Consider the following 14,191-nt stretch of genomic DNA (forward strand, 5'->3'; position numbering starts at 1 on the left):
TGAAATAGTGGAGGGAGATTCAGTGACTCTGAGCTGCAGCAGTGATTCAAACCCTCCTGCAGAAATCAGCTGGTTTAAAGGAGGAAGGTTTGTAGGATCTGGAAGAATCTACAGCATCTACAGCATCAGCTCTGATCACGGTGGAGAATACAAGTGCAAGTCCATCAATGAACATGGAGAGAAATGAGAGAAATACGTGACTTTAAACGTCATGTGTGAGTTAATCATAAAACAAAAGATGCTTATTCTCTGTTTTTTTCTCATCTTTTAAGTTCTTATTAGCAATTTTAAAAATGTGTAAAAGGTTTTAAATAATCAATTTGGTGATTGTCATTAGATCCTCCAAAGAATGTCTCAGTGTCCATAACTGGATCTGGTGAAATAGTGGAGGGAGATTCAGTGACTCTGATCTGCAGCAGTGATGCAAACCCTCCTGCTCTGAACTTCAGCTGGTTTAAGGAGAATCAAAGCTCAGCTGTTGGATCTGGACAGAGTTTCAGTGCACTACAGAGTGGACGCTTCTACTGTGAGGCTCACAATCAACATGGATCTCAGAGATCAGATGCTGTTACTGTCACAGGTGAAGCTTTTATTAACACACTCCTGTATCTTCACATCATTCATCAGTTTGTTAATTATGATGATCTTCATCTTTCAGTTCATCCTGGTGCTGATAGGAATGTGATTGTGATCGCAGCAACATCTGGAGGATTATTCATCATCATCATCATCATCATCATAATCATATGGTTTATAATGTGAGTTCAATAGAAAAAAAAACAGCTGTGATTGTATTTGTTCACTTTTGGTTTAATGAAGCAGGCAATTATGTATAATTAAGCATTTATATTTGATTATATTAGTAATCTTAAAAAAACAGCATTCATATTTTGCATGAATTGAATATAGTTCTCCATATGCTGCCAATGATATTATCACAGGAGGAAACAAAGGAGTGTTAAAACTGAAGATCTCACAGTCAGACAGGTAAAGAAAAGGAATCTCAGTATTTTACATCACAACATTGATTTGAATTCATCTGATGTGGCACTTGATCTGAAAAGTTTGTGACAAACTTCTGTGTACTGAGAATCTACACTTCAGATCAAACTGATTTACGTCTCTTAATTAATAATGATGTATTTTCTTGTCTTTCAGAATGATCTTTATGCTGATGTGTCACAGAGAGTTTCAGTTCATGACGAGTCTCTTACTAAACCTGATACAGTCAATGACGCTCCGTATGCCAGTGTGGAACCCAGCAGCTTCAGAGGAGAAACTCCTGAATCCAGAGATACTGAGGAGATCCAGTACACAACTGTCCAGTATCACCAAAAGAAAGAGATGAACATACCGGAATACAATGAATGTCAGTATGACGAAATAAGAGTTCATCAGCCCGATGCTGCCGAGAGGTGAGAAAAATCCAACATCACCAGCACAGATCATCTAATCAGGGTTGTAACATCGTCCTGTTTGTTTTGATTTTTCAGGCAATCAAATGTTCAAACTGTGGAAGATGCATCTGTGATCTACAGCACCCTCAAATGAATGATACAGACCAGCGAACACAAAGCCTGTGCTCGACTGTTTAATGAGTGATTGTTGGATAATTGTACAGTTGTGGAATAATTTACTCATCTGTTCAAACCACAACCACTATAAACATGTTCAAGACCCACATTAAGATGCATGTTCTTTTTTCGTAACAAAATTTTTAATATAAATAAAATTTTTGTAAGCAAAACCATTTGGAATTGAACCATTTCATCTTCAGACCATGTCAACTAAAGCAAAATGAAGTTGATCAGTCAAACCATTTCCGAATAATGCGCAAACAAATTTGTCGAAAAGCTCACCAAAGTGGAAGTGAATTTTGAACAAACATGCTGTATTTTATGAATGCATTGGTGTATTGTTATGAAACTTGGTATGTGTCTTCAACACCAGGCCCTGAATGTGCTCAACATGTTTTGTGATAGCGTGGTCAAAAATTGTAATGAAATTTCAAAAACACGCCAATATTTTTTTTATGATTAATTTAGCCTATTGTCATGAAACTAGAAAAACTACTACAAGGCAAGTTTATTTATATAGCACATTTCATACACAATGGTAATTCAAAGTGCTTTACATAGAAAGGAAGTAAAATAATCATATAAAAAAAGAATCACAACAATAAAACAATGAATTTATAAACTTTTAAAATGATTTAAAAATGGATTTAAAATGAATTTAAAACAGTTAAAAATAGAAAATGATTATATATAAAATGCAGTGCAATCAGATCGGAGGTCGCACAGTGCTCATTCAATAAATGCACAGCTAAACAGATGAGTTTTGAGTCTAGATTTAAATGTGGCTAATGTTTTAGCACATCTGATCTCTTCTGCAAGCTGATTCCAACTGCGGGCGGCAAAATAGCTAAAAGCGGATTCCCCTGGTTTTGTGTGAACCCTTGGTATTTCTAACTGACTCGATCCTAATGATCTGAGTGGTCTGTTAGGTTTATATTCAGTGAGAAGAATCTACAGCATCTCAAACATCAGCTCTGATCACGGTGGAGAATACAAGTGCAAGTCCATCAATGAACATGGAGAGAAATACTCTGATGCTGTGACTTTAAATGTCAAGTGTGAGTTAATGATCATCTGCACTTTGTTCAAAATTTCCAAATTCACAATTTACTAATATTTATTGTGATTTTTTATATTTTTGTGTCCTTTTTAGACCCTCCAAAGAATGTCTCAGTGTCCATAACTGGATCTGTAGAAATAGTGGAGGGAGATTCAGTGACTCTGATCTGCAGCAGTGATTCAAACCCTCCTGCTCTGAACTTCAGCTGGTTTAAGGAGAATCAAAGCTCAGCTGTTGGATCTGGACAGAGTTTCAGTGCACTACAGAGTGGACGCTTCTACTGTGAGGCTCACAATCAACATGGATCTCAGAGATCAGACGCTGTTACTGTCATTGTACATGGTGTGTATCAATCTGAGTCATTCTGTGATTAGACAAGCATTTCTGAAACTGATATTCTCTAGGAAAAAAGAAAATGTGATGCAAAAATCAAGAATTCTAATATCAATTTACAAAAATATAAAAGAAGTTTACTGTTATTTTATGACTGTACTTATAAACTTCCCTAAAGTAAGTGATGTTTGGAGTTTTAGGTCCAAAGTGATTTAATGTTTTCATTCCATTCTGTTATTATAGGTTAAAGGCACATCAACAATAAAAGAAAAATAATAATAATTCGCGAAATCCTCCATAAACACAGTATTAATGTAGTTCACTCGCTAAAAACAGCATTCTCACAGCTTATTTTATGTTTTGTTTATTTTGATTTGGACATAATTGAAAGTGGTAATATCTGAGAGGGTGAGATGATTTATTTATAAAAAGTCATTTCATTTCAAGCACTTGGATGGATCAAAGACCCCTTCAAGAAAAGTTAGTTCACATGGCGGCCATCTTAGCAACACCTCAGAGCAACTGCATCGTGGATATCCAAATCTTCATTACATGAATGGAAAAATTCTGAAATCTCAAAAACTGTTTGCCAAGCTCACATTTAAATAACATAATTCACAGTACTGTAATGAACACAGTAATGCGATGACTTTACCAATTGGTGATTGGCGCTTTCATTTAGACGGTGGGACTTATTATGACATATTTTGCATTACACTTTCTCTCATGGTAATATGAGTGAACCATCTTGTTAAAGTCTTTGAACCAATTCAGTCTGATTGCAAGCATGATAGGCGGTTGTTATCGCAATGAAATAATAATCAGCAAATCATAGTTGGCAAGAGAACACGATAGGCGGGCATTATTTTATTGACAAGGTAATGAGCCAATCAATGCACAGCTGAGGTTTCGCTTTCTCTCACATGATCTCACGATTCACTTCACATTCACCTCAATGAATGCACCTTCCATTGGTGTCATTGTAGGACGATGCTACTCTACGAAATTGGGTGTTTTTTGACTTAGTAATAATCGTATTTTGTAATATTTGTTTGTGTATTGTCAATTGCACAAAATTTAGTTTGAGGAGGCATTGTAATGTAGCAAAATCTTTGACTATAAAGATAAACATTGTGCTGAAATGCAGGCGTCCTCCTGCTGTACACAGTTTTGTTTTGTCATTGTGTATAATGATAAAAACTTTGTCCTGTCACTCGTCTTGTTGTAGGAAGAAAGTTTCTGTATGCAGTTGCTGGGGTCACTGGTGGATTGGGAGGTTTAGTTTTCATTTTCATCATTGTGTTGCTTATGTAAGTTCATCCTGTCTGTCAGAAAACACATTAGTATACCAAACGTACTCTGTTACTAACGTAACCTTGGTTCCCTGAGATCCGAGAACGAGTACTGCATCTTGCTTAAGACACTATGGGGAAAGTTCCTTTTTTTCCGAATACTGAAGCCGTTCAATAATACAGTGTAACTGCACAGCCATTGGTTTGTGCAGTGTATTAAAAACGATCCAATGGCTCGGCAGCGGTTCACAACAGTATCTACCACAAGCACATTGCCGTCAGCACCCGGAAGTGAACAGGGTACTTGGAGGCACAAAAGAGGCTGCTTGAGGGGTGGTCCAGCGATGGCGAGACTTTACCCCATCTTCTTCCTGTTCCGCAGGAACTACCTTGGGCCGGGGTCCTTGGCACTTAGGGAATGGGTAGCGTCTAGCCGAGCGGGAGCGATGTCGGGTCTCAGGCTTAGAGGCCGGCGGTGCAGCTGATGATATGGGCTTCGCGGGCTGCTGAGTTGGTGCCATCTTGGGGCGACTGGCAGCAGCTGCAGAACTGGAGTGCTTTTGCAAGAAGTGTCGCATTGCCTGGGACGACTTCTGCTCAGCGGTGAAGCGCTCTGCAAACCCTTCCACCGCAGGTCCAACAGGCCAGAGGGGGAGACCGGGGAGTTGAGGAAGGGGACCTTATCCGCATCCTTGATCTCCGTGAGGGTCAACCATAGGTGGCGCTCAAGCACCACAAGGCTGGCCATGGATCTGTCGATCGCCTGAGCCGTCATCTTCGTGGCGCGCAAAGCCAGGTCAGTCGCGCTGAGCAGCTCCTTGAAAGCTGCGGGGTCCAGTCCAGACTCGTCCATATTCTGGAGAAGTTTGGCCTGAATGACCTGTAGGACTGCCATTGATTGAAGCGCCGAGGCCGCTTGTCCAGCAGACGAGTAGGCCCTTCCAGCAAGCGCTGAAGTCATCCTACACGGCTTGGACGGGTGGGCAGGCCTTTGCCTTCCAGCTGATGGCCATGGGCGGGCAGAGATGTGAGGCCACTTACTCATCCAGTGGAGGCAGTTTGTCATACCCTTTCTCTTTGGTGCCGTCGACCGTTGTGAGGGCGGACGAAGAGGAGGCACGCAGATGGGCCGAGTGAGGGGCGTGCCAAGATCTGGTGATCTCATCATGGACCTCTGGAAAGAATGGTGAAGCTCGTTGGCGAGGGGCTTGATGGCGCCCCGGCAAGAAACATTTATCCAGGCGGCTGCGGGTGGGCTCCTCCGGCAGAAACCAATCCAAACCCAGTTCTTGCACAGCTTTAGACAGATGTCTTTTCCTCAGACGGCAGGGGGGCGAGGTCGAAAGACGAGCCCGGCAGCTCCTCCGCATCTGAAGCAGCCAGAGACACGCTGTCGTCCATGGCGTCACACTCGCTCCCACCGAACAAGACCAGATCGCTCGCAGCCGCAGAGGGATGCTGGTCCGGGTGAGAGAAGAGGATGGGGGAAGCCTCTCTATGTGAAGAGAGTGAGGCACGCGGGGGCTCAGCCGTCGTGGGCTCACTCGTCACTAAGCGCCGAGATCCTCTGCCCCGCTGCTTTTTCCTCACAGGCACAGAAAGCGGGAGGGCGCGAGGGGCAGAGTCGCTTTCTGAAAAGAAAGCTATCCGCGAGCGCAGAAAGGCGAGACTCATATCCTCGCAATGAGGACATTCCATCTCGATAAGTGCAGCTTCAACGTGGGCGGCGCCCAAGCATGAAACGCACTCGCCATGACTGTCAGCGGCATGCAGGGGAGCCTCCCTGTACTTCAGTAAGGCTTCAGTATTCTGAGAAAAAGGAGTTTTCCCCATAGTGTCTTAAGCAGGATGCAGTACGAGTGAAGTATCGATAGGGAACTTATTTTTATTTCCTAAATATAATTAAAATGATACTTTATTACAGGAGGAAAAAACTCAGACCAGATCACCTCACACAAAAGCAGGTAAATCAAATGAGCATTAAGCAAATGCAAACACCACATTGTTTGAGTCAAAATTTTTTGTTATTTTTGCCCCAAATAAAGTCATTTTCTCATTTTAGGATGACCTTTATGTCAGCGTATCAGCTCATGATGGGCCTCTGTCTGAATCTGATCCCGTGATTCAAAACGATGCCCTCTATTCCTTAATTACTCTCAGCAATATCAGTGGTAATCAAACTGAAGGAAAAGTGTCTGATTCTGAAGATACAGTAGAAATCCAGTATGTAACCGTCCTGTATCATTGAAACAAAGGGATGAACCAACCGGAAGAGAATGAAAGCCAGTACGACAGCATTAGAAAATACCAGCCTGATGCTGCCATGAGGTGAGAAACTCAATCATAACATGTTCATAACATATTTAGATTTAATCAGAGGACTTCTGAGGACACTTAAATGGTTTTAATTTAGCACTTGCATTGGTTGAGGTTGTATCTGCAGCAGGTAGTACTGATCTGTCATTGATGCAATTATATCTCTGAATATACTAATTTCACAGATCTGGTCAGAAGGTGGAGGATCAATCAGTGATTTACAGCACAGTCAAATGATCAAGAGATCAGTTTGGTGAAATTATTGTTCCTGGGAGAACTGATCTCCATATTGACATCGCCCTCATGTGGTGGGACTGTGGCACTGCTAGTCTTATGCTGGAATTGCATTTCTTCTTTTTAGTTTTGCTTAAGAGCTGGATTATGCCATGTTTTTGCAAAGAACATTTTCTCTCACTGGTCCTTTGATCAGGATTTTGCTGAAATCCTAAATTCTATTTTTCCACCAATTTGAGTTTTCAGGGAACCCTTTCAAAATTAAAATTAAAATTAAGAACTCCTCATCTGATTTGTAGGAAATTTGGCACGTTTCATCTAGAGAGACTTCTGACAAAAACTTGTCAAGATAAATTATTTGTCAAAGCCTTTAGTAGAAATTATAGAATTTTCAACCAAAGCCTGTGGTGACCTGCATTGTGAGCATAATATCCAAGTTTATCTTAGGATGCATGTTGCGATACATGCAATATATTTTCCTAATTGACCTGATTGAGTCAATAAGGATGTATTTCGTATCACACGGATCCTTGTAGAAGTATTTTTGCTTGAAACAGCACCTTATAATGGCCGTCCAACTCATGATCAAACACCCAAATCTCATTTAGCTACTCTTAGAAAGTTTAGAAATGTTTCATTTACCGAGAACAATGCAGATGACTTGACGTTTTCTTCAAACCCTTAAGGCCCGTTTCCGTCATTCAGATATATAAATGTCACTGGTGATGGTTAGTACTTTATCTTTAGTGTGAGTGACTAGAAGTCTAACTATAGCGTCTGCTGGTTACGTCAAGTAACTGAAACCTCTGCTTGCCCAACCACTTTCCACTCAGACGTGGACACATACAAGCACTGAATAAACTGCAAGCTCAATATGTTTAAAGGGGTCATATGATGCGATTTCAATTTTTCCTTTCTCTTTGGAGTGTTACAAGCTCTTGGTGCATAAAGAAGATCTGTTGAACACATTTCATTATACCAAATACACAAAATAATGTTCTTTTTAGCAGCATCATATGACCCCTTTAATGTTGCAACATCTCAATTGATTTTATTTAAATAAGAAATGTTATTTCTGATTTAAATAAGGTTACACCAACAAAACCAAATTTAAGGGTAACATGCACATGATACTGATTTTAATTGTGCGAATAATTAAATTAAATTGAAACTTAAACACATGGAAAATCATAACAGCAAAAAAAGCCACAAGCCATAAAACTTTTGTAGATGTGTTTCGACACACTGGAGATCTGCTGGTCTGCAACAGGAAACATCTACACAGTCGCTGTCATGTTTTGCCTATTAATAGATTGACACAGAATATATAGATATGTAGCAGTTTTTTAACCGGTATGCTCAGTGCTAGTGCTCAGATCTCCCCCAACCCTCACACTCAAAGAGGAATCACAGACAAATAAGAAACACCATGGCAGGTGTCGATTTTAAATTATGCACATTTCCTACCTTATTTGTTAATTCAATTTATTATCTGATCCTTATTCGTTTCAGGTTTATATACATAGTTATTCAAATGCTAGAAAAATATATATTTGGTTTTCCAAGTAAAAACCGCCAAATTACGTTTACACGTTGTTACGTAATGATAGGGGGAGAGGAGATGGGGATTCTTTTATTCCCATAATAGGAATAAAAACATCCGGGTGATGCTACTCCAACAATAGAGCATGCAAAATACCAAAAATAACAATATATTTTAAATATTGCCAATAAAACGTTCTAACGTTGCAAACAACAATAAAACCAGAGAAGAACTTTAACTGTAAGCGTCACAAGCATAAGGAAAACAAAGGGAACAAAAGTCTTCAGAAAAGCGTTCTGAGGATTTTGTTTCCTTTGTTTTTCTCATGTTTGTTAATATTTAAAATTTTACATGAACATTTTATTTTTATTTTATCACGTTATTCCTGTTGCCAACCTATATAACATACATATACGACCAAAATTAGCTTTGCTTGAGGAACCGTGAAAATACACCTTTACAATTTTTTGTTTTCTTCTCCATTTGATTTAGTCAAGTTAGTTTTGCATCAAACACAATGTGATTTTCTGACAGCTTTAGCTCGCAAATGAAATCAGCCGCCCGCAAACCAATGAGAACGAGCTATAATCACGACAAGTCACAGCGACAGACCGGAGGCGCCAAAGCTGCTGTGAATCTGCTGCCCGGAAGCTTCCGTAACTGGCACAGATTTACAGAAAATTACCGTTGTTGGGCCAATAAATAATGAAAGAAAAATCTAAACATTGAATTTGGGGTGGAGGTCTATAAGAATGTATCTCTGAAGGGAAATGACTGCCTTTAGAAAAGTTTCGATGGCATTTTATTTCGTCTTACCTCTGCATAATACATATTAAAGCAGTGTTTATAAGCGCAGTACTGCTTTGTTTACAGCGGTAACCAAGGAAACGCTATATTGCAGCTGTTTCATGAGCGCCACCTGCTGTCAGAGAGTGAATTTGCATTTTAGCATAATTTCACAAAGCTAAAGTCAGACCACTCTGTTTGCCTTGAATCTTGTAATTGTGCAATCTTATTTAAATAAAAAATAACTGCTCATGCTACATGTATTCAGCATCTATGTTTGGACTGTGATTAAAATGCAGTGGTTGCCTCTAATTTCAAATGGCTACAGTTTGTTTCCTTTTAAGTCCAGTTTAGCCTGTGTACCTGGTATTCCCAACGTTATGGGGTCTAAATGTGTGTGTGTGTGTGTGTGTGTGTGTGTGTGTGTGTGTGTGTGTGTGTGTGTGTGTGTTAAATGACAGTGTATATCTGGGTGCTGTCCGACTGAAATGATTCTGATCGTAGTGGTGCCTTGGCTGATTTTTTGTCCCAGTCCAGCCCTGAATATAGGACCTCACATGTCAGATGTTTGTATTTTAAGACTTTGGGTACTTTTTCACTTGTGTGTTTAGTAAGTGTCAAGAAAGTCCAGCTTACATGCAGTATGCATGTGTTTATTCCTGGCTTTCATTTACAAGTATTTATGATCTATAGGAAAATCTGCAAAAATAAACAGGATGTTTTCTTTTTGGTTGTTGTTGTTTTTGGTTTTTTTTGGATTTGTAAAACTATAAAGTAAAGATTTTTTTTTTTTTTTTTAATGTAATAGTTTACGTTACTAGAGGTAAAAAAAAAAAAAAAAAAAAAAAAAAAAAAAAAAAAAAAAAAAAAAGGGGTCCTAATAGCTGTAGGAAACTAAATTATATGTAATATGTAATTATTATTAATATTTCACATACATTGGAAAGGTTTCCGTGACCTCTCACGAGATCTCGGCAAAAAGTCTCACGATTTATTTCCACAACGATGCATGATGGGATACACTAAGCCTCGAATAATTTGTATTTTAAGACTTTGGGTACGTTTTCACTTGTGTGTTTAGTATGTGTCAAGAAAGTCCAGCTTACATGCAGTATGCATGTGTTTATTCCTGGCTTTCATTTACAAGAAAGTATTTATGATCTATAGGAAAATCTGCAAAAATAAACAGGATGTTTTCTTTTTGGTTGTTGTTGTTTTTGGTTTTTTTTGGATTTGTAAAACTATAAAGATTGTTTTTTTGTTTGTTTTTTTTTGTCTGAAGAGATACATTTTTAATGCTACTAGACTGAAAAAATGGTGCAGCGTTTCCTTTGAAACAGGTTTCACTCAGAAATTGCTGTACATTTCACAAATAATTACAAAAGAACATGAAAATTTAAGGTAGAAAGAATGAAAAGTATTTTTTCTTGTAAAATATCCATCTCACAATTTAATCTCAAGCATACTGGATTATAGGAATTGCTGTGTTGTAGTTGTTGCTATGGTGATGTCAGTCAGAATGGCTCCTCCTCTTCCTCTGATCTTTCTTCTCATGATTCACAGTGAGTTTTGATACGCTTGTATGTGCTTTCATTTCTGTCATTCTATAATAGTGCAGCATGTTGTTCATGGCTCAAGAGTATTTAACATGTTAATTTAGTTCCATTAATTATATTAATAAAAGACAAAATATATTTCCCTACTATTGGAGCAATACCAGCATGAAGTCCCACATATGTGTGTCTTTGTTATGTCTATCCAGTGATTTCCTTATTAATGTAATACCAAAATTATCTTGTTGTTTTACTTGGCAAATATTGATATTAATTGTAGTATTTGTTTAAATAATAAAACTAAACTCATTTCAGATGTTTTCAGTGAAAATGGTTGGGGTGTGAGTTACAGTCATTCACACATCTGTGCACTAAAGAACTCATCAGTGATAATGAGCTGCGCTTATACATACCCTACTGAATATAAGATCAAGAAAGCGTTCTGGACCAGAAACCCTGTAAAGGATAAAGAGCCTCCAGATCTGTCTGAGGATCCTGAATACAGTCAGAGGCTTCAGTATCTGGGAGACAAACAGCAGAACTGCACCATCAGACTGAGTCATGTAACACAGAAAGATTCACACAAGTACTGTTTCAGATTCATCACTGATCAACCTGATGGAAAATGGACTGGTTATCCAGGAGTGACTCTTACTGTCACAGGTGACTTTCATGAGGCTGAGCTCTTCTTCTGTGCATTATGTTGAATAATAATCAGTGTATGACAGCAGCACTAGATATAATGTGTGTGTTGTGTTCAGATCTTCAGGTGGAGGCTCCTGAGAGAGTGACAGAGGGTCATAATGTCAGTCTGACATGTAAAAGCAGCTGCACTCTGACTGACAGAGCAACATTCATCTGGTACAGAAACTCACAGCCATTAACTGAGAGAAGAGACGGAAACAATCAACTCCTGCTGCAGTCAGTCAGAAGAGAGGATGCAGGCAGATACAGCTGTGCTCTACATGGACACAGTTACATCTCTCCTGCTGCTCATCTCACTGTCACATGTGAGTACAGATTAATTTGTTCTTTAAAAACCTGGAAATTGTGTTTGAATGAGATGATATAAGGATTTAATATGTATCCTTTATAGATGTACCAAAGAATGTTTCAGTGTCCATCAGTCCATCTGGTGTAATAGTGGAGGGCGATTCAGTGACTCTTAGCTGCAGCAGTGATTCAAACCCTCCTGCAGAAATCAGCTGGTTTAAAAGACGCTGTGACTTTAAACATCATGTGTGAGTTTATCATTAAAAAGCTAATTCTCTGTTTTTTTTCCACTTCAGTTCATATTAGCAATTTTAAGATTGTGTCAGCATCTTGATTAATTTGATGTTTGTTATTAGACTCTCCCAGGAACGTCTCGGTGTCCATCATTCAGTCTGGTCAGATCTGGGAAGGTTATTCAGTGACTCTGAGCTGCAGCAGTGATTCAAACCCTCCTGCTCTGAACTTCAGCTGGTTTAAGGAGAATCAAAGCTCAGCTGTTGGATCTGGACAGAGTTTCAGTGCACTACAGAGTGGACGCTTCTACTGTGAGGCTCACAATCAACATGGATCTCAGAGATCAGACGCTGTTACTGTCACTGTTATAGGTAAACCAGTTTGACACAAAAAAATAATGATAGTGCAAGTTTTGAAGCGCATTAATATAAATCAGTTTGTGGTAAGTTTGCTAGAGAACCTCATTGAACTGTCCATTCTTGTGAAATGCTTCCTATTAATATTCATGAGTCAAAACGAATGTTTTGTGCAGATTAGGGCTTGGCGATATGACGATATTATTGTATATCCACGATGTCTGTTAAGTATCGCGATGTCGATGTCACCAGTCAGGTAACAGACGATTATCGACATTATCGGGAAAAAATGACAAATGATAAACCTAGTAAGTTGTAAAAAATATTTTACATAGCCCCATAGTCACCATACAGGTCGTTTTGCATGCAATAATGAAATAATTTAGTAGGAGGGTTGGGAATCGAAAAGCTATTCCAATTTCGGAAATCAGATCAGATGCATAAGGTCAGGAATCAAATTACTTGTTATAAAATTATACATTTCGATTATGCTTCTCGATTTCTGTATGCGCTTTTATTGAGATTTCAAAAGATTCAACTAAGAAGACGAAATAGAACTCACTTCTGCACTCGCGCGCTGTTTTCTGTGCTGCACACACACACACACACAACGAACGAACACTGGACTGAGCTCTCTTTCTCGCATTCTTACACATTAGAATGGACAAAAACACACAGAATTATATCAAAATATCCAATACATACAATCGGTTATGTCTTAAGTGAAGGTAAAGAGCTGAGAAAGAAAACAAGGGTGTATTGGATCCGTGCATTGACAGCAGCTGCTGCCGGCAGTCATTAATGTTAATGTAAAGAACGAAAGAAAAGAAAATCCCTCACTGATCTTGACTGAATCACTTTTGTAACCTCTTTTATAAATAGCTTTTGTTTATATTTTATTTGCCTGTTGTTCGGCGCTGACTACTGTGCATCTGTGTATGCGATTATTTTGTAGATTCGTTCCAATATAAGTGATCCTTATTTAGGGCATAGGCCTATTCTATTTTGATCTGCAGTTTAATAAAAGTTAAACAGAAAAAAAGACAAAAAGTAGCACTGCATGTGTTTCTGAATATTTATTTAAACAGACTGCATAGGCTAATGATCAAAAACCACAAACATGACAGGTATAATTAAAATCGTCTCGGGTTACTTATGTAACCATGGTTCCCTGAGTAGGGAACGAGACACTGCGTCCTCTAGGGGTCGCTAAAAGAGAGACAAACGAGAGTGGAGCTTTTTCCCTTTGAAAAAAATGCTCGCAGTGCACGCCGATTGCCCCCTCGGAGGCATTGCGTGTGTGCTCTTCGCCCACGCACTATCAGCGCACATTTCAGTGCAATATTTTTACATATTTTTTATACCGTGTATACAATATAATTATGTTTAATTAAGCTGATATATAGCACTACAAATTCTTAATTAATTTGCAACAAAACTATTAAGATTTTTTGCAAATGGCTGAAAACATTATAGCACTATATCTCAGCTCGCCCCTCAACATGCACGCGTTCGGAGATTCGGCAGCCCAACACTGAATATTATATTGTGGGTGTTGTATTTTGATTAATAAAATAAAAATTATAAAAATTACAATACAAAAATGAAATTTAAATTGCCCTGCTTCTAAATAAATAAAGCAGTTTTTATTTCGTTAAAAACGGGCCAAAAGTGACCTCCGAACTAGTAGTCTACCTGAAAGAAAGAAAAAAAAAACTTAAAGTTTTTGCTCAGAATTAGTTTTTAATCCCTGCATGATTTTAGTCATACATGATACATATCAAATACGTTAAAGCTTGACTACAAGTTTAAAAACAACGCTGCAATTGTTATAATTAAGGACATTAAACTTACCATCATGAAATGTGTCTACACAGGCGATAATGCCAAAAAGAAAGAGAAACATCGGAAAAT

General features: G+C 38.6%; 2 protein-coding genes across 2 annotated transcripts in view; both read left to right on the forward strand.

Moving 5' to 3' along the window:
* LOC107703675 (B-cell receptor CD22-like) overlaps nucleotides 1-1,670 on the forward strand; it is a 15,800-nt gene extending 14,130 nt beyond the window's left edge. The window contains exons 6-10 of the mRNA XM_016506399.1: nucleotides 338-580; nucleotides 659-758; nucleotides 942-987; nucleotides 1,159-1,415; nucleotides 1,494-1,670. Coding sequence (XP_016361885.1) covers nucleotides 338-580; nucleotides 659-758; nucleotides 942-987; nucleotides 1,159-1,415; nucleotides 1,494-1,551 — 704 coding nt within the window. The 3' untranslated portion in view covers nucleotides 1,552-1,670. The remainder of the gene's footprint in view (nucleotides 1-337; nucleotides 581-658; nucleotides 759-941; nucleotides 988-1,158; nucleotides 1,416-1,493) is intronic.
* Nucleotides 1-14,191, forward strand: part of LOC107703764 (B-cell receptor CD22-like) — an 18,593-nt gene that overhangs the window by 2,510 nt on the left and 1,892 nt on the right. The window contains exons 2-5 of the mRNA XM_016506490.1: nucleotides 10,635-10,703; nucleotides 11,010-11,357; nucleotides 11,456-11,704; nucleotides 12,044-12,292. Coding sequence (XP_016361976.1) covers nucleotides 10,643-10,703; nucleotides 11,010-11,357; nucleotides 11,456-11,704; nucleotides 12,044-12,292 — 907 coding nt within the window. The 5' untranslated portion in view covers nucleotides 10,635-10,642. The remainder of the gene's footprint in view (nucleotides 1-10,634; nucleotides 10,704-11,009; nucleotides 11,358-11,455; nucleotides 11,705-12,043; nucleotides 12,293-14,191) is intronic.

The sequence above is a fragment of the Sinocyclocheilus anshuiensis genome, unplaced genomic scaffold (genome assembly GCF_001515605.1).
Source record: "Sinocyclocheilus anshuiensis isolate Anshui unplaced genomic scaffold, SAMN03320099.WGS_v1.1 scaffold274, whole genome shotgun sequence".
Taxonomy (NCBI): domain Eukaryota; kingdom Metazoa; phylum Chordata; class Actinopteri; order Cypriniformes; family Cyprinidae; genus Sinocyclocheilus; species Sinocyclocheilus anshuiensis.